The sequence below is a fragment of the Populus alba genome, chromosome 14 (assembly GCF_005239225.2).
Source record: "Populus alba chromosome 14, ASM523922v2, whole genome shotgun sequence".
Lineage (NCBI taxonomy): Eukaryota > Viridiplantae > Streptophyta > Magnoliopsida > Malpighiales > Salicaceae > Populus > Populus alba.
The window spans coordinates 22,511,002-22,534,729 of record NC_133297.1 but is presented as its reverse complement, the minus strand read 5'-3'; the positions used below and the strand labels follow the sequence as shown (position 1 = coordinate 22,534,729).

Here is a 23,728-nt window from a genome sequence, read left to right as displayed (position 1 = left end):
TACGGGACACCCAAACGAATTTCATAACTGAATATGAGGTCAAGAAATCCAATCTAATAATCCAATTCTAAGCTGCGGTGTCCATGAAAATCCGAACCCCAACTGAAAATGAACACGATCATCCACAAACCAAGCACATCTCCAAATCACCCATCTTCACTCTTCCCTCAAATCAGCAGATGCAAGACTACAAGACACCTCAAGCAAATCCATGCCCACTTCATCAAAACTGGCCAAATACACCACCCTCTTGCTGCTGCTGAACTCCTCAAATTTCTCACCCTCTCTACTCAACATGAAATCAAATACGCACGTAAGTTTTTTAGCCAAATCCATCATCCCAATTGTTTCTCTTGGAATACTATAATTAGAGCTTTAGCTGATTCTGATGACAATGATCTTTTTCATGTTAACTCATTAGAGGCTTTACTGTATTTTTCCCACATGCTTACTGATGGTCTCGTGGAACCTAATAAATTCACTTTTCCTTGCGTGCTAAAAGCCTGTGCGAAATTGGCTAGGATTGAAGAAGGGAAACAGCTTCATGGGTTTGTTGTGAAGTTAGGATTGGTTAGTGATGAGTTTGTTCGTAGTAATCTTGTTAGAGTGTATGTTATGTGTGGGGCCATGAAAGATGCTCGTGTTTTGTTTTATCAGACAAGGCTAGAGGGTAATGTTGTTTTATGGAATGTTATGATAGATGGGTATGTGAGGATGGGGGATCTTAGAGCTTCTAGGGAGTTGTTTGATAGCATGCCTAATAAAAGTGTGGTTTCGTGGAATGTGATGATATCTGGATGTGCACAAAATGGACACTTTAAGGAGGCAATTGAGATGTTTCATGATATGCAATTGGGAGATGTGTCTCCAAATTACGTGACTTTGGTTAGTGTTCTTCCTGCTATTTCGCGACTAGGGGCTATTGAATTAGGAAAATGGGTGCATCTGTTTGCAGAGAAGAATGAGATTGAAATTGATGATGTGCTTGGTTCTGCTTTGATCGATATGTATTCGAAGTGTGGTAACATTGACAAAGCAGTTCAGGTATTTGAGGGGATAAGAAATAAAAAGAATCCCATTACTTGGAGTGCTATCATTGGCGGGCTTGCTATGCATGGTCGAGCAAGGGACGCTCTTGATCACTTTTGGAGAATGCAACAAGCTGGAGTGACTCCCAGTGATGTTGTGTATATTGGTGTATTGAGTGCTTGTAGCCATGCTGGTTTAGTTGAAGAGGGTCGATCTGTTTATTACCATATGGTTAACGTTGCTGGTCTCTTGCCTAGGATTGAACATTATGGGTGCATGGTTGATCTATTAGGCCGTGCTGGGTGTTTAGAAGAGGCTGAACAGCTTATACTTAACATGCCTATTAAACCGGATGACGTGATATTGAAGGCCTTGCTTGGTGCTTGTAAAATGCATGGAAACATTGAGATGGGAGAACGTATTGCAAAAATTTTGATGGGTTGGTATCCACATGATAGTGGATCGTATGTGGCTCTCTCCAATATGTTTGCCTCTGAAGGAAACTGGGAGGGGGTTGTCAAGGTGAGGCTTAAAATGAAGGAATTGGATATAAGGAAAGACCCTGGATGTAGTTGGATTGAGCTTGATGGCGTGATACATGAATTCCTTGTGGAAGATGATTCCCATCCTAGAGCTGAAGGAATCCATTCGATGTTGGAGGAAATGTCAGATCGATTAAGGTCAGTGGGATACAGGCCAAACACTACCCAAGTCTTGCTCAACATGGACGAAAAAGAAAAACAAAGTGCATTGCACTATCATAGTGAAAAGATTGCAATTGCCTTTGGCTTAATCAGTACAAAGCCCCAGACACCACTCCAAATTGTTAAGAACCTGCGTGTCTGTGAAGATTGTCACTCTTCAATAAAACTTGTCTCAAAGATTTATAATCGAAAGATAATTGTAAGAGACCGGAAGCGCTTCCATCATTTTGAGAACGGTTCGTGTTCCTGTATGGACTATTGGTGACTTCTTGCCATTTTATATCCACAATTTTCCAGCATTTTACTAGTACTAATTATAAATAGCTTAATAGCATTTTTCTGCCATCTAATCATTTGAAGACATTAGAGGCTTTATTATTAATACCAAAAAACAATGTTTATAACTCAATATTTTTTATAGTATTGACTTTTAGCGTTTGTTGTCTCTTTTCTTAATTGAAACTTTTATAGCCTTTTCCACACTTGATAGACGTTTTCCTTTCTTTGACTTACCTTTAAGTGCAGACCATTTCAACTTTTTTTTTTTTTAATAGCTTTCCTCAAAGTTTTCTTACATGCCCTTAGTCAATGATTTCTTTCTTTTATGCCTCTCTCAATCATTGAATTTTTGTTCTAAGCCTTCCCCTTATCCATGGACTTTAACATTGTCATTATCTTTGATAACACAAATCTTTTATTTGCTCCTAGTGTACGGTGTGATCCTGGTAAGAGCTTCTTTTGAAAAGAAATATTCTATCAGGCTCAAAATAAGTTTGCAAATGATATAATCTTTAGAAAGTAAAGGTCCTTCCTTTGACTTGCCTTTAAGTGCAGGCCATTTCAACTTTTTTTTTTTTAATAGCTTTCCTCAAAGTTTTCTTACATGCCCTTGGTCTATAATTTCTTTCTTTTATGCCTCTTTCAATCATTGAATTTTTGTTCTAAGCCTTTCCCTTATCCATGGACTTTAACATTGTCATTATCTTTGATAACACAAATCTTTTATTTGCTCCTAGTGTACAGTGTGATCCTGGTAAGAGCTTCTTTTGAAAAGAAATATTCTATCAGGCTCAAAATAAGTTTGCAAATGATATAATCTTTAGAAAGTAAAGGAATAACAAAAATAGCTTTTTCTCATTTCAAGAAAGGTTGGTTAGAATCGATAAATTTTGATCTTATCTAGTGTAATGATTTGGATTTGTAAAAATCATGTTTCACGAGTCTATAACTACCAAATCCACTACGTGTCATTATACATACTACTAAAACTTAACTATATGATGTGTGGTTCAATTTCATGTATGGGTTCAAAATTGTTTGGTCACCTCATGTCATTTTCAAGCATCGAGTCATTTCTGCAATCAAAACACTTTTAATATTTTAGGATTGACTAGCCTTAATTTTGCATGTTAGAGTTCAATCAATTTTTTTTTTTGTCAAGAAACACATTGAAATAAACATCTCATGCTTTCAGAACAATAAAGAGACAACGAAAATACATGTTTCGTTAAAGGATGAGATGTGACCCCAAAACAAAATGCAAAATGACAAAAATCCATAACAAAATGATTGACAGTTCAACACTCTTCTTGGATCAGCTTTTCTGGCGATATCAGTGTTTTGCCAAGCATTCAAAATCCCTTGTCATTCTAAGAATGTTGTGGTGATAATATGATTGACGACACCATCTTTCACCAACTTAACTTACCTCTTAAATATCAACCTCCAAATCGATTCTTTAAATTTTTGTAATTGTTCAATTGAAATGGTCGAGGACCCCACCATGATGTTCACATCTCTTGTATAGATTATACCGTCTATGTAGCAATGGTTGCATGAGATTTGACGGAGTCAGGGCAATAAGTTTAAAATATATTAGATGCTGGTAGGCAAGCTTGAGTGACAGAGGTATGTCAATCTTAGCAAACACATTTGAGTAGTTGATGCTACAACAAGATCTGACTGAACCACATAACTAAGGGTTTTCACCTTGAGTTTCATCTCCCAATTCATCTCTCATCATTGTTCTAGAATTCTTAATAGAACCTTCAATCTTTCCCATCATTATAGCTTGTTCAACTTTTTCAACAATCCTCAGACTCTCATGTCAATCTTGTACAGTTGTTGTGGGTGTTTAAATATAGTTGGAAACCTTTCAAGGCTATTAGGTAATCCTGGTAGAGTGCGGCACTGCCACTGTTGACACATGGAATCATACATTGTCTCCACCAGGGGAGAAAATGATGACTATGAATCTCCTCTATTTCCTCTTCGATTCCTTACTAATGGTGCTGCAAACAAACACCTATAAAGGGAGTTCTGCTTTATTGAAGTTTTAGTCTTCTTCCTGTTTTTCAGCCTAGGTTTGTCTCTTCTCCCAACTTCTGGGTTTTCATGCTGACACTGGTAAGAGAAAATTATAGATAATCTGAAACTACTGTATCCCTTTTTGGATTCCCCACTTGTAGAGCCCCAAATAGATCTCTCTGAAGAGAGTTATGCTACGCTGAAGTTCTACATCTGCTTGCCTTTTCAAACCGAGTGTGTCTCTTCTCCCTACTATTGTGTTTTGGCATTGAAATTGGTGGGGTAAATTTTCATAGTGTTTGAAACTAATACATCCCCTCTTGTATTCTTCGCTGGCAGAACCACCAATATATTCTGTAGAGAGAGTTCTGCTACGTTGAAGTTCTATATCTGCTCCTGTTTTTTCATTCTTATATCCTGTGCTACTGGACCAGAATGTAGTTAACAGTGGAGGTGAATGGAAAGAAGGCCTTGACTTATGGCGCGAAAGGCTAGCAATTGTTGGATGCTACTGGAAAGATGCAAAGGATGTGAACAACTAATAACGCAATTGAACAAGAAAGGAAATTGTCATTCGTTGATGATTGGAGGAATTATTGCCACTGTTCATGATTGCAAAGACGGAGAGGCGGTGCGACTTTAGTGTTCATAGCCTCCTTTACTAGTGGGGTGCTGAGGAGAAAACTCAATTACGTTTTCCTTATGGGGGTCAGGGACTGGCAGTATTTCCACAGGAGGCTGTGTAAATGTTTCTTTTTCATTCTTAAAGCCCAACACTTGTTTAACCAAATTAAGAAGTCTAGCTATTTCAGCTTTACTGCTCTTAATTTCTTTTGATAATGAGCCTCTCTCTAACCTCTTTCTTCATTTTCCATCTTTTTTTTTTGAATTAGGTATAGCTGAGATTATTTGGGGGAACCTACTTTTTAACCCGGTGCATGCATGATAAATGTATGAACATGCAATCTATATGATGAAATTACCCTTCAAGGGATGACACATGATCGTAACTCTTGCATGATGAAACAAGAATCTTGATTCTTGCCTAAACTCTACAATGAAAATTTTGTGAGTGACGGTTATTGTGCCACCCATAAATCTTGAGTTCAAGATGCTTCAAGAAGGGTTTACCTTGATGCAAATAAATATAGCACATACTACTGAAGGACGAGTTTTATTCATTATGTGAACATGTATAGGTTTTCTACCTAGTCTAAAAAAGGTCTCATATATGCTCAATGATGATCTTTGTAAAGACAGTATAAGGGCGTTGTGAGAAATGGTTAAGGAACGTATACCTACCATTACCAAGTAGACACTCAGATATGAGTTGAGTATTTTACGCATCTGAACCCTGATCAATAGTCATAAGGCAGATCACTAATTCCCCACCTAACTTAGACACTTGTGTGTGCTTTAAAAAATAAAGATGTGATGCATGAGACAATTCTATATAATGCATAGAAAAAAACATTAAAAAAAGAGAGACAAAAAGTAAAAACTTAAACATCAAATACACCAACCTTAGTCTAATATTGTTAGAAACAGTACCTTCCCTGACGGAGTCACCATTCTGTCGCACGTTCCGGCACGACGTGTGTTGGCGATTTTCATTCGTTTGCTTGTTCTTTGGAAGTCGCCACCTAGTATTTGGTTCAAAGTCACTAGAAAACCCGGGTGTACTAGTCTTGTTAGAGATTCATGGGTAAAAGACTGGTTGTGGCTAAGGAAGGTATTAGCACCCCTAGCGCACCCTACCTAAGGTAAGCTGTTTCGTGGTTTTGATGTGTTAAAGAAGTTTTTAAAACAGGCTTTTCCCTTTGTGTGTGTTGTGTAAACTAGTATTTATAGGTGAAGTGTGGCATGGCCAAAAACATATAAGTCCCTCAACTTCTTTATTTTTTTTAGATTTAGATTTTTCTTATTTTTTGTATTTTTTTTGGAAAATGAGCAATATCAACGTTGACTCAACGAGGAAAATCACTGATTTTAAAAATGATGCGTGAAAAGTCAAACGAATTTGAAAGACCTTTGAAAATTTAAATTCTTTTGAGACGACATTGAAAATATTAAAAACAATATAAATATATCAAAAATGTATTTTTTTGGGTTTTCGTTGTTTTTTGCTATTTTAGGTTTGTTTTTGAAAATTTATCAAAACATGGGTAGCAAAAAATATTAAGGCCCGACTTTTTTTGATTACTTTCCTTGTAATATTTTTTAGTAGGTAGTGGTATCACTAAAGGAACAAAAGGTTTGGGAATGACATGAGGAGAGGTCTACAATCCTTGGACTTTCTTGGGAGGTATTTTGGGTCCAAGTCCTAACGGATGAGGCTGGCCATTTAAGGATTGGGGAGGCTAGTGATGAAGTTGTAATAAACTTTAGACATGATTGGACTTTACATAGCTGGTTGATATTAAGCTAGAGAAATGACTTAATCACCGGTTACGAGCTTTCCTACAAAACAAGTTTTTTATTGATAAAAGGAACCCTCTGATGCTTAAATTAGAACAAAGGAGTAAAATATGTGTGAAGAGAATGTGTGTAGAGTAAGAAGAGTAATGTATGGTCTAAGCTTGTTGGATTGTCGAATGATTACTTATAATTTATGAAATTGTTGTGTTGATACAGAACAACCCACCATGACAAACTGCTAATAAGGCTAATCACCAAGTTAAAGGATGATAAGCTAAATGAGGCATTAAATGGGATGGGTCTGTTCAAAGCATTTAGGTTAAAGCTAACTTCAAGGAGGCTTTAAAACATATAAGCAGCCTATAATCAACCTAATCCATGTGCAAGAAGTGCTCAACTCAACCTCAACTTAGGCTTAGGGTTGGCGATATAATTGAGCAACCTTGTTTAAACTTTCCATATTCTACAAAGAAAGATAGGTGGTGACAATTAATATCAATATTGAAAGGATATTTGGCAAAATATTTTAAGAGTTTTCATATTCTATGAGGAAACTAAGGGGCGGGAACTATTACAAAGAATTTTATGCTTATTTAGGAAAGTTAAAGTCAACAAAAACAATTGTTAATATTCAAGGACATGTAAGGTGATTTTGGGTTTATTTTTCCTAATACATAGTTACACTCTAGTAAAAATAATTTTCAATTCGACTGTTAGATCGAGCTGAATTTTTTTCAAAAAGTTTTAGAGGTATTTTTTTCTGTTGTATTAGAATTTCAAGTCAATTTGACATCGAGAAGGCCTTGTAATAAGGTCCAAAAGTTGTTATGCGAGATTTGTATTAGTTTCCTAGTTGATTTATGATTCTTTTTTCTATTTTATTTATAACTCTTTTATTTTTTTTTTCAACATTGTTTAGAAAGTTTTTTACATATTATAGATAGGGTTATTTATCTTGTATTTAGAGTTTTTTTATGGATTTTGATTTCAGAATAATATTTGTGTGTGAGAGGAAAAATCATACTTTTTTGTTCTTGAATGAACTAAAACTGACTTATCAAGAACAATTATCAATGCAACATCTTTCTCATACTTCTCGTTCATAATTCGCTAATCGTTGGGTGTGGGTTCAAATTCTAATAGTGTTGGTGTCTCAGTTCAAGGTAATTATTGTGTCACGTTTTCTATCTCAAGTCTGTTTTTTTGGCCTTTTAGGATTACATTCAAACTTGCTTGTGGATTTCTAGATCTTATATCCATAGAGTTTGGATTAGTTAGTATCAGAGCTTGTGACATGACCAAAAGATTGATGTTTCTCCCAAGTGCAGGAGTGTCAAAGTAATAAATAACCCAGCAAGATCGGGGTTGAATCATAGGGAGGTTAATTGTATAAATTATAAATAACAATACAACAACAACAACAACAATAATAACAATAATAATAATAAAGAAGAAGAAGAAGTTGATGAGAATTTTGAGATGGAAGATCAATGTGAGAATTAAACAATGATAAAAACAAGTGTCAAGGTTAGAGGATCCACTAATAGTATTTGAAACAAGTATAATATAAACTCTTATTACTCAATTGAAAACCACACACAAAGGAGGTTCCAATCAGATTATAAATTGTTAACATGATTATAGTAGTTATCTTATTTGAATAATGCTAATACTAGTAAATATTGTCAGGTATTCATAATTATAACTTATGTTAACAACAAATCAAGTTCCTTTCATAGCACATGTGTAGGTTATACCATACGGTTGGGTTATGAATGTATCAAGCATTTGTTGTACCAAGTGTTATACAACACAAATTTAGATTAACCATTTAACAAGCAAAGTATTAAGAGTGAACAAGATAACAAATACAAAACATGTTAGTATCAAACATTAAAGTCCATGTTGAGTTTACACTATACTTATTCTTATACCATTAGTGTAACATTTTCACCTTGAAATAATAAACTTAAACATAATGAAAGAGAGAAACATAAATAATCAAATTAAGAACATAAATAAGTTACAACTTAACTAAGTAAATGTAAGGAAATGAAAAGCATAAACAAGATATTAATGAAAGAAAAACTTAAGAATTACAAAAAATATAAAGCGAGAGAGCAAGAACAAGTTTTTGATCTGAACCACCAAGCTTCTAAATACATGGAAAATGCCTCCTTTTATAGGCCAAAATTTGAAACTATTGATTTGATGATTAATTGTTGAGTGGGTGGCCAACTCTTAACTAGGTGAAAATCCTTATCTTCTTGTCTGAACAAAACATCATTGCTAAAATCAGAATTGGAACCAACTGTACGCATGAAAGTTATAGGAAATTGTCTTATCTTTCTAGGAAAAAAAATCGAGGTCATTTGGACTTCTAGAACTTGAGATATGGGCTGGACACTGAACAATGTCTAGGCTGTAGGACAGATTCAGACTTGGCCCTCTTTGTCTTTTGAATTTCAGTAGTTAAACTCATCAATCAATCCTTTGATTTATGTGATAAACCTGCATTTAAGATGAATATTTACCATAAATTAAAGGTATCTTATAGTATCAGACTTGTTATTATAAAACATGCTTTCGTTAAGGAGTTATTGATACTTCAAGTGCAAAACGATGATATAAAACCTTGATAAAAAAGCATTTTAACACCCCCTCTAGCTAGCTTATTACTACTCCCTAGTAATCAAAATGTTAAAATAGAAAAACAATTTGCAAATTCCACAAAACAAGGTATTCATCATTCAACTTCCATTAATCTATTTAGATAAACAATATATATATATATATACACACACACACACTCAATACCTTTTAAACAAAATATTTATTGGAAGAAAACAATTTTCTGCTCTAATGTTTAAGATTAACTTTCTTGAGTTGGGATTATTATCTTATTCCTTTTTTTTTTTGAATATATATACATATAACTTAAAACACAATGCATCTTTAACCCATGTAACGAGCTTTCGGCTAATGACTCTCAGACTAGTTGATCTTAGGGCATTAGGTGTTGAGACATCTTTATGAGCTTAATAACTCGAGTTGCAAATACTGATACGTAAATAGTGCAATGTTTGATTCCCTTAATTTTTTCTCCTCAATGCATGTAACAAGCGTTGGGTCAATAGCTCCTAAGTTAGTTGCCTTTAGGGTATTAGGTGTTAAAACACCCATTCAGGCTTAATTGCTTAGGTTAGGGAGGCTACAAACCAAACTTATCTACGTTTTTATTGTCATCAATTTTTTTTGTTTTTTGTATTTTTGTTTTCTTTTTGTGTTTTTTTTTTGCAAATTATATAGTATCCCTTTCCCTTAGTTGCTACCTTTAACAAAAAATCATAAATAATGTAATAATCCAGTATAGGGTATTAGGGTATCCCTTTCCCTTAGTTGTTACCTTTAGGGTATTAGGTGTTAAAACACCCTTTCGGATTTAATTGCTTAGGTTAGGGAGGCTACGAAACCAAACTTATTTACGCTTTTATTATCATCAATTTTTATTTTTTTTTGTGTTTTGTTTTTGCAAATTATATACTATCCCTTTCCTTTAGTTGTTACCTTTAACAAAAGAATATAAATAATGTAATAATTCAATGTGCAACCCACAATCATATGTTAAAGTGTGTGTGTGAAAATGAAGGTTTACAAATACTTGTTAAATGAGTATATGAGCAAAATTAAGTAATAACAATGTGAGAGTTTGTAAACCTGAATATTTAAATAGAAGTATATGATAAACCTTGTTATGAATATTGCAAATAACCATTGGAAAATATTTACTATGATACGTCTCAAGAGTCAATAAAATTCTCCTTTACTCTGCCATCCTAGTAATAATAGTTTTGTCAAATGGTTTTAATAATTGCAAAAACAATTAGTAAGTTCTATCTTTTTTTAATGTCAACTACTACCCTCCCCCCCAACCAAAACGAGACATTGTCCTCAATGTCCAAAGGTAGAAAGATGGAGTATAGAAGACATCACCTAAAACAAGGAACACTGACAAACTTGAAACACACATAAACAAATATAAGAAATAACAAAACATAATAATATGCTATTAACAAAACCAAAAGACACAAGGTTTCACAAACGAAGGCTCAAATCCATTCTAAGCTTTTGTGGCTTTTATTAGTTGACCAATTTATGCGACTCATGTAAGGATCAATTACAGGGATGAAAGATTGTAGTTGGTCAATCAATTATTCAACAGTAGCAGCATAGATTATGATTTGTCGTGCCGAAGATGTTAGAAAATGCTGTTCCACAGCTTGATCAAGAAAAGACAATAAATTATCATAAAAACCATTAACATTTAACAAACCTATAGGTTTATAGTGAATGTGCAGTTGAGTCCAAGAGGAAATATGAAAGATCTCTTCCAATGTGCCCAGACCACCTGGTAAGGCAATGATGATGTTAGCATGGTTAAACATTGTATTCATTCGATCAGACATTGTGGAGACCTGTAGTTCCTCTCCAATTGTTTTTCTAATGATGTCCCTTTTTGCCAAAGCTTTTGGAACGATACCCAAAACTTGACCGCCTCCTAAGAATGCAGCTGTTGACACACTCCCCATTAACCCAAGGCTGCCTCCCCCATATACTAAATGAATCTTTCTCTGAACTAGTATCTGACCAAGATGATTTGCGTATTTATAAACTCTTTTTCTTTCCCAGGACTAGATCCATAAAAAACACAAATATTTTTTATTTTAAGAGCTGATGATCCTGCCATTTTAAGACCTGTCTATACTTGTAGAATGTATGGGTTGAGTAGAAATGAAGGAAAGAAGAAGAAGGTTTTATAGACGAGAAAAAGAAAATGCAATCATATCACCTATATGGAAGCCAACTAGAGTCTCTCTCTTTCTTCTCATTTTTTTTTTGTATTTGAAAAAGCATGTGTATATACAGGTAGTTGCGATTGTGGCTCACATCACCCCTTAGTTGTACGTCCAAGAACAACTTAAACGCCCTATATGGGTCGAGGATAAGCTTCGTATCCAGTTTTCTTAAAAACTAGCAAACAATATCTTTTTTAGTCAGATTTCCAAGACTATGATGAGCATGTTCTTTATGAAAATGAGGCTATAAATCATGCATTGCACGATGCACATCTCCACTATGATGAGAGTTAAGAGTCAATAAAAGATTTCTAAAGACTTTATGTTTTGACATAAATCCCATATTTTTACAATTTTCATAGGTTTTGCAGAATGCATATGAGTCCTTGAACATGGTGGGCCAATAAAATCCATTTTGTAAGATTTTTATAGTCGTCTTATTTGACGAGAAATGATTTCCAAATGCCTTAGAGTGACAAAATGTAATGGCATTGCTTACCACTAAAATCCACATCGGGAATGCATCTTTTAAATATTTGATCAAGACAATATTTGAATAAGTAAGGGTCATTCCAATAATTTTGTCCTGGTTATCCAAATGAGTTGGCAAAAATCCCGAAGCAAGAAAATTGATATGTTTAGCAAACCAAGGCATTGAATTAAGATAAAGTAAAGATTCATTAGGAAAGTAATAATCAATTGGTGTGATGTTGGATGTCAAATCTATTGTTAATTTTGACAAATGATCCGCGATAACATTTTCGGTGTCGTTTTCATCCTCGATTTCTTCCTGTTTGGTCATGGCATGAGGAAATGGAAGTGCTGGTTAGGAATCAGTATTTTCTTTGCAATGTTCAGATTCAACCCCTTCTTTATCCTCAGAGATTGACTGATCATCTTTCTCATAAGGTTTAAGAGTGGATTTTTCAATAACTTTACCACTACGAAGAGTGATGACTAATTTGACTTGATCCATATGTTGGCTTCCATAACTACTTGCATTTGCATTGTATTGCCCATATTGATTTTGATGTGGTTGAGATGGAAACTTACCTTTCTCTTGAAAACTGAGAGTAGATGTGAATTTTGAAAGAGTATCTTTAAAATTTGTCATGCTTATAGCAAGTTGAGTGTTGATTGTCTCTTGCTTTTCAATGAATACATGCAACGTTTCCTCAAGATTTCTTCTAGGAGATGGAGCATAAGGAGATGCATATCCATGAGAATTTTGAAAATTATGGTGTGCTTGAAACGGTGGCTGTGAAGTTTGTGCATTATTGTTATCACTTTTCCAACTGAAATTTAGTGATTTCTCTAAACAGGGTTGTATGTTTGTGAGTATGGGTTATGAATGGGCTTTTGGAAACTATTTAAAGCGTGTACATGTTTATGGAGGCATTCCTTGAAAGAAGGCAAAGTTGGACAATCATTGGTTGCATATTCATTTATTTCACTGATTTGACACACAATGTCTTGAATAGATTTTAATTGACCACTCTTTTTACATTCAAGTGCCTCGACTTTTCTAGCTAAAGATGTAAATTTGGCTTGAAGGTCATGATCTTCCATAAGGTTGTACATACCTCCACTAGATGTATGAGGTTAAGTTTTACCCGGTGCCTCATAAATGCCCGTAGTGTCCTAATTTTGAGCATTTTCAGCTAGCAAGTCTAGGTACTTCATTACTTCATTAAGGTCTTTATCTTTAAAAGTTCCATTGCACATCAATTCCAGCATTTTCCTATCTTTAGGTGTGAATCCTTTATAAAAATGTGAAACCAATCTCCATGTTTCAAAATCATGATGAGGGGAAGTATTAAGCAAGTCTCAATACCTACCCCAACAATGGTAAAATATTTCTCCTGGTTTTTGAGTGAAAGTGGTGATTTGTCTTTTGAAAGAGTTTGTTCTATGAGATGGAAAAAACGTCTTTAAAAATTGTTGTTGCATTTCATCCCAAGCACGAATGGATCCTGGTCTCAAATTTTGTAGCCATATTTGAGCTTTATCTTTTTAAGAAAAAGGAAATAGTTATAATATAATGGTGTTCATGCTACAATTTGAGTCATTGTAAGTATTGCGAACTTCAAATTCTCTCAAATACAAGTATGAATTTTCTAGATCTAAGCCATGAAAAGAAGGTAAAAGTTGAATAATGCTTGGCTTAAATTAAAATGAGATGCATCAGGAGGAAAAAATATACATGAGCACGCAATTGTTGTTGTTGGATTCATATAGTCTCTAAGTGTTCTAACCCGATTATTCTCATTATTCTCATTATAAAGCGACTGATTATCATCTTCACCATGTTTTCTAAAAAAGATAAGGATACCCTACAAAGTCTATCATTTAACGTACGTGACTAAACTCTTATGCACGTGTAGGAAGAGAATAAAAAAAAGAAAAGAAAAAAGAAAAAGAAAAGGAGACAAAACACAAGAAACAAAAGTTAGATAAAAGAAAAGTGAAAGGAGAAAACTATAACAAAATTTATAATTTGTACCAAGTATTATATAACACAAATCTAGATTAACCATTTAACAAGCAAGGTATTAAGAATTAATAAGATTAAAAGATAAGATATGTTAATAACAAATTTTTTTGGATATAAACTTTGAAGTCCATGTTGAGTTTATATTATACCTATTCTAACACCATTAGTGAAACCTTTTCACATTGACATAATAAACTCACCTAAACATAATAAAGATGAGAAACATAAATAAACAACATAAGAACATAAGTATAGTAAAGGAAATGAAAAGCATAAACAAGAGATTAAGGAAAATTTAACATGAAATAAAACTTAAACATTACAAAAATATAAAAAAAGAAATAAAAAGCATGATCTTGATCTGAACAACCAAAATGGCTAAATGCATGGCAAATGACTTCTTTTATAGGCCAAAATTTAGAACTATTGATTTCATGACTAATTGTTAAGTGGGTGGCCACATTATGACTTGGTGACAATCCTTATCTTCTTATCTGAACAAAACATCATTGATGACGTTAGAATTTGAATAGACTTAACGCATGAAAGTTCTAGGAAATTATCTTAGCTTTCTAGAAAAAAAAATTTAAGGTCATTTGGACGTCTAGAACTCGAGATATGGGCTGAACACTGAACAATGTCTGGTTGTAGGATAAATTCGGACTTTTCCATTGTTGCTACAATTTGGACTTGAAAATGACCTTTTTAAATCTTTGACTCCGCATGAAAGTTTTAGGCCTATGTCTTGGCTTTCCATCCATGAAAATAAGACCTAAATCGAAGATCTACAGCTTCAGATATGACCTAATGACCGACCAGTGTTCCAGTTTGGACTAAACAAACATCTCTTTTCTAAGTTTTGCCCTCTCTTTGTCTTTTAAATTTCAATATTTAAACTCATCAATAAATCCTTTAAGAAGTACTAATCACTTGGTAATCATGATGGATTGGATGGGGATTTAAGAAGTATCAAGATGAAAATTCCAACATTCCAAGGTAAAAACAACCTTAAAGCATATTTAGAGTAGGAAAAGAAGGTTTAATAAATCTTTTATTGCCATAGCTACTCGAAAAAGAAAAAGGTAAAACTTGTTGTTATTGAATTTACTAATTATGTTATAATGAGAAAGAGGTTTATCCCTAGTCACTATTTTAGAAAGCCTGGAGAATTAACACAAGAAGATGAAAACTATTATAATTTAGGCTAATATATTGAAGGATAAGGAGGCAACCATGGTGAGGTTTCTTAATGAGTTGAGTCAAGATATAGCTAATTTAGTAGAGTTACAATATTATATCGAGTTAAAGAATATGGTACATATAGCTACGAAGGTGGAGAGACAACTTAAAAGGAAGGGGAGTACATGACAAGTATTTAATTTGGGTTTTATGTCATCATAGAAGTTGAATTTAAGGAGAGGGGGCTGCCTAAACCAAGCCTTTTATGGGTTCTAAGGTCTAAAAATCTAAAGCCAAGGAAAAGGTCCATACAAAATCTAAAGGTAAGTCTGATACTCAACATATTCATAACTATGATATCAAGTGTTTCATGTGTTTAAGGGCTGGACACCACTTCTCAATGTTCATACAAGAGGTTTATGATTTTGAAAGACCACAATGAGATTGTCTCCAAAAGTGACAAATCTAAAGTAGATATGATGCCACCATTTGAGAATTATAGTGATGAGGATGTGGAGTACCTGGTTAAGGGTTAATCTTTGGTTATTAGGCATACACTTAACATTCAGATTAAGGAAGATGATGTAAAGTAATAAAAAGGAGAACATCTTCCATACATGATGTCATATTCATAACAAGGTATGTAATATGGTCATTGATGGTTGTAGTTATGCTAATGTCACCAATACTATTCTTGTTAGGAAATTGAATTTGGACATTTTTAAACATCATAAGCCTTATTTATTGCAATGGTTGAATGAATATGGTGAAGTTAAGGTTACAAAGCAAGTCTTGGTTTCATTTTTTTTATTGGAAGGTATTATGATGAAATGTTATGTGATGTAGTTTCTACACATACAAGTCACTTATTGTTGGGTCGTCTGTGGTAATTCAACAGGAGGGAAATGCATACTAGTTTTAGAAATGAGCACTATATTATAAAAAGGTGTTAAAATCATCACATTCGTCGACTAATGAAACAAATATGAATTTGACCTAGATTGGAGATAAAACAAGAGGACAAAAGAAAGTAAGGGTGAGAAAATTGAAGAAACAACTAAATTTTTATGCAAGAGAGGGTAAGGTTAAAAGTGCCTTTTATTTTCGCAATCCAATTATTGCAATTGTGTATAAAAAGGCTTCTTTTAACACTAACAAACTTAATCCTTGTATTCATATTTTGGTTGTTTCTTTATTGCAGGACTTTGATGATGTTTTTCCTGAAGATATTCCAAATGGTTTGCCATTGATAAAGGAATCGAACATCAAATTGATCTTGTTGACACGACCAAAAGATTGATGTCTTCTCCCAAGTGTAAGAGTGTTGAAGTAATAAATAACTCGGCAAAACTGGGGTTGAACCACATGGAGGTTAATTGTATAAATTATAAACAACAACAACAATAATAATAGTAATATAATAATAATAATAATAATAATAATAATAAAGAAGTGGATGAGAATTTTGAGATGGAAGATCAATGTGAGAATTAAACAATGATAAAAACAAGTGTCAATGTTAGAGGATCCACTAATGGTATTTCAAACAAGTATAGTATAAACTCTTATTACTCAACTGGAAACCACACATAAAGGAGGTTCCAATCGGATTATAAATTGTTAACATAATTACATTAGTTATCTTATTCGAATAATGTTAATACTTGTAAATATTGTCAGGTATTCATGATTATAACTTATGTTAACAACAAATCAAGTTCCTTTCATATCACATGTGTAGGTTATACCATACGGTTGGGCAGTGAAAGTGCCAAGCATTTGTTGTACCAAGTGTCATACAACACAAATCTAGATTAACCATTTAACAAGCAAGGTATTAAGAGTGAACAAGATAACAAATACAAAACATATTAGTATCGAACATTAAAGTCCATGTTCACCTATTCTTGCACCATTAGTGTAACCTTTTCACCTTGACATAATAAACTTAGCTAAACATAATGAAGAAGAGAAACATAAATAAACAAAATAAGAACATAAATAAGATACAAGTTAACTAAGTAAAGAAAAGGAAATGAAAAGCATAAACAAGATATTAATAAAAGCAAAACTTAAGAATTACAAAAAATATAAAGAGAGAGAGCAAGAGAAAGTTCTTGATCTAAACAACTAAGCTCCTAAATACATGTCAAATGCCTCATTTTATAGGCCAAAATTTGAAACTATTGATTTGATGACTAATTGTTGAGTGGGTGGCCAACTCTTGGCTTGGTGAAAATCCTTATCTTCTTGTCTGAACAAAACGTCATTACTAACATCAGAACTAGAACCACCTATATTATGAAAGTTATAGGAAATTGTCTTATCTTTCCAAGAAAAAAAATTGAGGTCATTTGGACTTCTAGAACTCAAGATATGGGTTTAACATTGAATAATGTCTGGGTTGCAAGACAGATTTAGACTTCTCCGTTGTTGTTATAATTTGGACTTGAAAACGACCTTTTTAAATCTTGGACTTCACATGAAAGTTGTAGGCATATGTCTTACCTTTCCATCCATATATAGTAGACCTAAATCCAAGATCTACAGCTCCAGATATGACCCAATTACTGAACAGTGTTCCGGTTTGGACTACACCAACATCTCTTTTCTAAGTTTGGCCATCTCTTTGTCTTTTCAATTTCAGTACTTCTTATCAATCAATCCTTTCATTTATGTGATAGGCTTGCATTTTAGATGAACATTTACCATAAATTAAAGGTATCTTATATTATTAGATATGTTATTATAAAACATGCTTTAGTTGAGTTATTGATACTTCAAGTGCAAAATGATGATATAAAACCTTGATAAAAATGCAACTTTAAGTACTAATCACCCCCCCAACTAGCTTATTACTAGTCCCTAGTAATCAAAATGTTAAAATAGAAAAAAACAATTTGCAAATTCCACAAAGCAAGGCATTCATCATTTAACTTCTATAAATCTATCCAGATAAACAAACTCTCTTGAAATTCATATATCTGCTTAATATCTGTTAAACAAGATATTAATAAACCTTTCTTTTGTGCTCAATATATCAATACATAGTTATGGGGCTTTACTTGAAAAAAAACAAAATTTTTGTTCTAATGTTTAAGGTAAACTTCCTTAGGTTAGGATTATTATCTTTTTTTTCTTCTTTTTTCTTTTTCTTTTTAAATATATATACATATAACTTAAAACACAATGCATCTTTAACCCATGTAATGAGCTTTCAGCTAATGACTTCCAGACTAGTTGGTCTTAGGGTATTAGGTGTTGAGACACCCCTACGAGCTTAGTAACTCGGGTTGCAGATACTGATATGTAGATAGTGCAATGTTTGAATCCTTTAAGCTTTTCTCCTCAACCCATGTAACAAGCGTTGGGCCAATAGCTCCCAAGTTAGTTGACTTTAGGGTATTAAGTGTTAAACACCCCTTTGAGCTTAACTGCTTAGGTAGGGAGGCTACGAAACCAAACTTATCTACGTTTTTATTATCATTATTTTTTTGTTTTTTTTTTGAAAAGCATATTATATACTATCACTTTCCCTTAGTTGTTACCTTTAACAAAAAAACATAAATAATGTAATAATCCAATGTGCAACCCACAATCATAAGTTAAAGTGTGTATGTGAAAATAAAGATTTTAGAATACTTGTTAAATGAGCATATAAGCAAAATCAAGTGATAATAATACAAGTGTTTGTAAACCTGAATACTTCAAGAAGTATTCTGATAGACCTTGTTAAGAATGTTTACTAAGATGCGTCTCAAGAATCACTTTAGCAAAAGAACTCCTTTTACTCTGCCATCCTAGTAACAATAGTTTTGTAAATGGTTTATGAAATAGAAAACACAATTAGTTTTTTTTTTAAATATATCAACTACAATCCTTTCCCCCCAACCAAAATGAGACATTGTCCTTAATGTCCTAAGGTAGAAAGATAAAGTATAGAAGACATCACTTGAAATAACAAACACTAACAAACCTGAAACACACTTAAACAAATATAAGAAACAACAAAACACAATAATAAAACCAAAAGACATAAAGTTTTTACAAACGAAGGCTCAAATCCAAATACACTCTCCTCCATACACTAAATGAATCTTTTGCTCAACTAGTACTAAACCAAGATGATTTGCTGATTCTAAAAATTCCTTTTCTTTCCAGGACTGGATCCACCGAAAACACAAATATTTTTTATGTGATGACTTGATGAACTTGTCATTTCTACACACTTCTATATTTGATGAATGTATGGGTTGAGTAGAAATGAAGGGAAGGAAGAGAAGAATTTATAGATGAGAAATTGAAAATACAATCATACCACCTATATGTAGGCCAGTTGTAGTCTCTCTCTCTCTCTTATTTATTTATTTTGAAAAAACATGTGTATGTACAGGTAGTTGTGATTGTGGCTCACATATTCCTTGGTTTTACGTCTAAGAACAACTTAAACGCCCTCTATGGGTTGGGGGATAGGCTTCCCATCCAATTTTTTTAAAAACAGGCATACATGGTCTTTTTTAGTCAGATTTCTAAGACTATGTCAAACATGTTCTTTATAAAATTGTGGCCATAAATCATGAATTGCACGATGCACATCTCCACTAAGGTGCATCTCAAGAGTTAATAGAAGATTATCTAAAGACCCCTTACTCAGGCCATCCTTAATGAATTGTATTTTATCTTCACAGTTACAGATATCATTTCTAAAGAATGACATGTCACATTACAAGTCCATCTAGCACATTTGTGACAGATTTTCAGTTGTTTTGCACGACGATTCTTTGCAAAAGTGCTTTTACTTGTTCTAGGCATGTATAAAATGAAAGAATTAGAGGATTCACCTGATAATCAGACCTTTGCTTCAATTAACTAGTAAATATCTTCAGGAATTTCATGGTTCATTAACAACCTCAATCTTGCACCTCTAGCACAGTAAATTTTTGTAATCACATTCTGAGGCAGAACGGGAAAATACTTTTTCAATTTTTCAAGAGTGGTGTCCATTTTCAAATGAGAATTGATGGAGAGATTCAAAGAAAGGGGAAAGAGCAAAGAATTACACAAATATATACACATATATCAGTTATCATAGGAAATTGAAAGAACCAACTTAAGAGTCACGGAGTACCATTATCCGTCATTTGACCGGGGTGAGAGAGACTAGCAAAACAAAAGTCACATAAAAAAAGAAACATAAAAACAATGTGAGAAAAAAAATCAATCTTTATATACAGGATCACCCAATTCAATAAAGTCATGTTCAACTAAAAAATTATCAAAGTAAACTTTCAAACGATATCCATTTACCTTGAAAACATTGTCATTCTTTAGATTCTCGATATCACAAGCTCCATATGGATACACATGTTTCACAATAAAAGGACCCGCTCCATCTTGATCTTAGTTTTCCAGGAAATAAATGGAGTTAAGAATTATAAAGCAAGACTTTTTGACCAACATTGAATGTTTTTCTTAGTACTTTCTTGTCATGAAACTCTTTGATTCTTGTTTTATGAATTCTTGAATTTTCATATGCATCATTTCTTATTTCCTCAAGCTTAATTATTTGTAATTTTCATAGTTGATTAGCATCATCAAGGTTTGAATTGAAAGCTTTAATAGCCCAATAAGCTTTATGTTCAAGTTCCACAAGCAAGTGACAAGGTTTTTCATATATTAGTCTATAAGGTGACATACCTAATAATGTTTTATAAGTAGTTCGATAAGCCCAAAGTGCATCATTAAGTCTTAAAAACTAGTTTTTCCAATTAGAGTTCACTGTTTTCTCTAAGATTTGTTTGATCTCCCTATTAGCAAGTTCTACCCACTCATATGAGGGTGATAAGGGGTGACAACTTTGTGTATGATTCCATATTTCTTCATTAAAGACTCAAATTGCTTGTTGCAGAAATGTGTTCCACCATCACTTATCATGGCTCGAGGGATTACAAATCGACTTAAAATATTTTCTTTTAAAAACTTTATCACTGTTTTGTGATCATTGTTTCGACTTGGAATTGCCTCTATCCATTTTGAAACATAATCTACTGTGACTAACATGTACAAGAAACCAAATGATGGAGGAAATGGACCCATGAAATCTATACCCCAACAATCAAAGATCTCAATGACAAGAATATGATTTAAAGGCATCATATGATGTTTTGATATAGATCCCAACTTTTGACAATTTTCACAAGTCCTGTAGAATGCATGTGAGTCCTTGAACATGGTGGGCCAGTAAAATCCACTTTGTATGATTTTTGCAATTGTCTTTCTTGATGAGAAATGACCCCCACATGCCTCAGAATAACAAAATTTAATGACACTACTTACCTTATTGTCAGGAATGCATCTTCAAAATATTTGATCAGGACAATATTTTAATAAATAAGGGTCATCCCATTAAAAGTTCTTCACTTCGTTCAAGAACTTTCTTTTGTCTTGGGTACTCCAATGAGCTGACAATTGTCCTAAAACAAGAAAATTAACAATATTAGCAAACCAAGGCATTGTAGAGACAAAAAATAAAGATTCATCAGGAAAGTAGTTATCGATTGGTGTGATGTCAGATCTCGAATTGGTTGTCAATCTTGACAAATGATCTGCAACAACATTTTCAGTGCCTTTCTTGTCTTTGATTGTGATATCAAATTCTTGAAGTAACATAATCCACCGCACCAATCTAGCCTTATAATCTTTCTTAGAGAGAAGATATTTCAATGCTGCATGATCACTAAAAACGACAACAGGTGAGCCACCAAGATAAGATCTGAACTTGTCACATGCAAATACTACTGCAAGTAATTCTTTTTCAGTGGTAGTGTGATTCATTTGAGCACCATTTAAAGTTTTACTTGTATAGTAAATCACATAAGGTTTCTTAGCTTTTCTTTGTCCCAAGAAAGCACCCACGATATAATCACTAGCGTCACACATTATTTCAAAAGGTAATGACCAATCAGGAGGTTGAATGATAAGAGCAAAAGTAAGCAAGCTGAAGTAAGGAAACGTTCAACAATATCACTGAATATGCTAAGCATGCATCTTTGAAATGTGGCTGGTGCATTACATAATCCAAAAGGAATTATTTGATATGCAAAAGTACCAAATGGACATGTGAAAGTAGTCTTCTCTTGATCTTCCAATGCAATTTCAATTTGGTTATAACCTGAATAGCCATCTAGGAAATAATAAAATTCATGACCTACAACTCTTTTTAGGATTTGATTCATGAAAGGTAAAGGGAAATGATCTTTTCTAGTCATTGAATTAAGTTTTCTATAGTCAATGCACATGCGCTAACCAGTAATAGTCCTAGTTAGAATTAACTCATTTTTCTCATTTGTTATCACAATGACTCTAGACTTCTTAGGTACAACTTGGGAAAGACTTACCCATTTGCTGTCAGAAATATGATAAATGATTCCATTATCTAAAAGCTTAATGACTTCATTTTCACTACTTTCATATTAGGATTAAGCCTTCGTTGCATTTCTCTAGAGGGTTTAGCATTTTCCTCTAAATAAATCCTGTGTGTGCACATCAATGGGCTAATTTCTTTTATGTTAGCTATGGTCCATCCTATTGTATTTTTGTGCATTTTTAGAGTTTGTAATAACTTACGTTCTTGATGTTCATTAAGATTAGAATAGATTATTACCGGAAAAGTTTCATTTTCTCCCAAAAATGAGTATTTAAGATTGAATGGTGACGACTTCAAATCAGGTTTTGGTGGTTGAACACTTAAAGGTATGAACTCAATTGATCGTGGTGACAATTCTTCAATTTATGGCCTCCAATTCTATGACTTTGATTCTTCCTGAAAATAAACCATTTGCAAATCATCAGGTTCATCAATCTCAGTTTCACTGAAAATGGTTTGAAATTGATCATGGACTAATTTTTCAATAAAGTCCACTTCATGTAAATCATTATCATCTCCAGGTTGCTTGCAAATGTTGAAAATATTCATCTCCAATGTCATGTTTCCAAATGACAATTTCATCAGCCGATTCCTACAATTAATCAATGCATTAGAAGTTGCAAGAAATGGACGTTATAAAATAACAAGAATTGAATTACAGGCTTCAACAGGTTGTGTATCCAAGACAATAAAATCTACAGGGTAAATTAATTTATCAACTTGTACTGACACATCCTCAACTATTCCTCTAGGCACTTTTATAGATCTATCAACAAGTAAAAGAGTTATAGAAATTGGTTTGAACTCACATAGATTGAGACTTTGAAAAAATGAATATGGAAGTAAATTCACACTAGCTCCAAGATCAAGTAAGCTCTTTCAAATTTATGTTCTCCAATAAAGCAAGAAATTGTAAGACAACTAGGGTCTTTATATTTCAAAGCATTATTGTTATGAAGAATAACGCTTATTTGTTCGGCTTAAAGTACTTTTCTTTTCACATTCAATTTTCTCTTCATAGTGCATAGATCTTTTAAAAATTTAGCATAGAAAGGTACCTATTTAATAACATCCAACAAAGGTATACTGATCCTTACTTGTTTGAAAGTTTCAAGGATTTTAGAATTGTGATTGACTTTCCTTTGTTTGGTCATGGCATGAGAAAATCACAGTGCTAGCGGAGAATCAGTCTTTTCTTTACAATGTTCATATTCAACCCCCTCCTTACCCTTAGAGATTGACTCATCATCTTTCTCACAAGGTTCAAAAGAGTGTTTTTTTAATAACCTTACCATTGCGAAGAGTGATGATTGAT

The 23,728-nt window shown here is 33.3% G+C and overlaps 1 protein-coding gene across 2 annotated transcripts; it reads left to right on the top strand.

Moving 5' to 3' along the window:
• LOC118039415 (pentatricopeptide repeat-containing protein At5g48910) lies at window positions 1–2,178 on the top strand. 2 transcript variants are annotated; one of them, XM_073404717.1, is made up of 2 exons: window positions 1–313; window positions 503–2,178. In XM_073404717.1, the coding sequence occupies exons 1-2, from the start codon at window positions 109–111 to the stop codon at window positions 1,996–1,998; spliced, it is 1,701 nt and encodes a 566-aa protein (XP_073260818.1). In that variant the 5' UTR covers window positions 1–108; the 3' UTR covers window positions 1,999–2,178. The 2 variants fall into 2 exon arrangements, with proteins under 2 accessions (XP_073260818.1, XP_034901995.1); XM_035046104.2 differs by having other exon boundaries at window positions 1–2,178.
• The last annotated feature ends 21,550 nt before the right edge of the window (window positions 2,179–23,728 follow it).

Excerpts from the sequence above, each read along its gene's own strand:
- LOC118039415 (XM_035046104.2), top strand. The coding sequence starts at position 109 with ATGAACACGATCATCCACAAACCAAGCACATCTCCAAATCACCCATCT.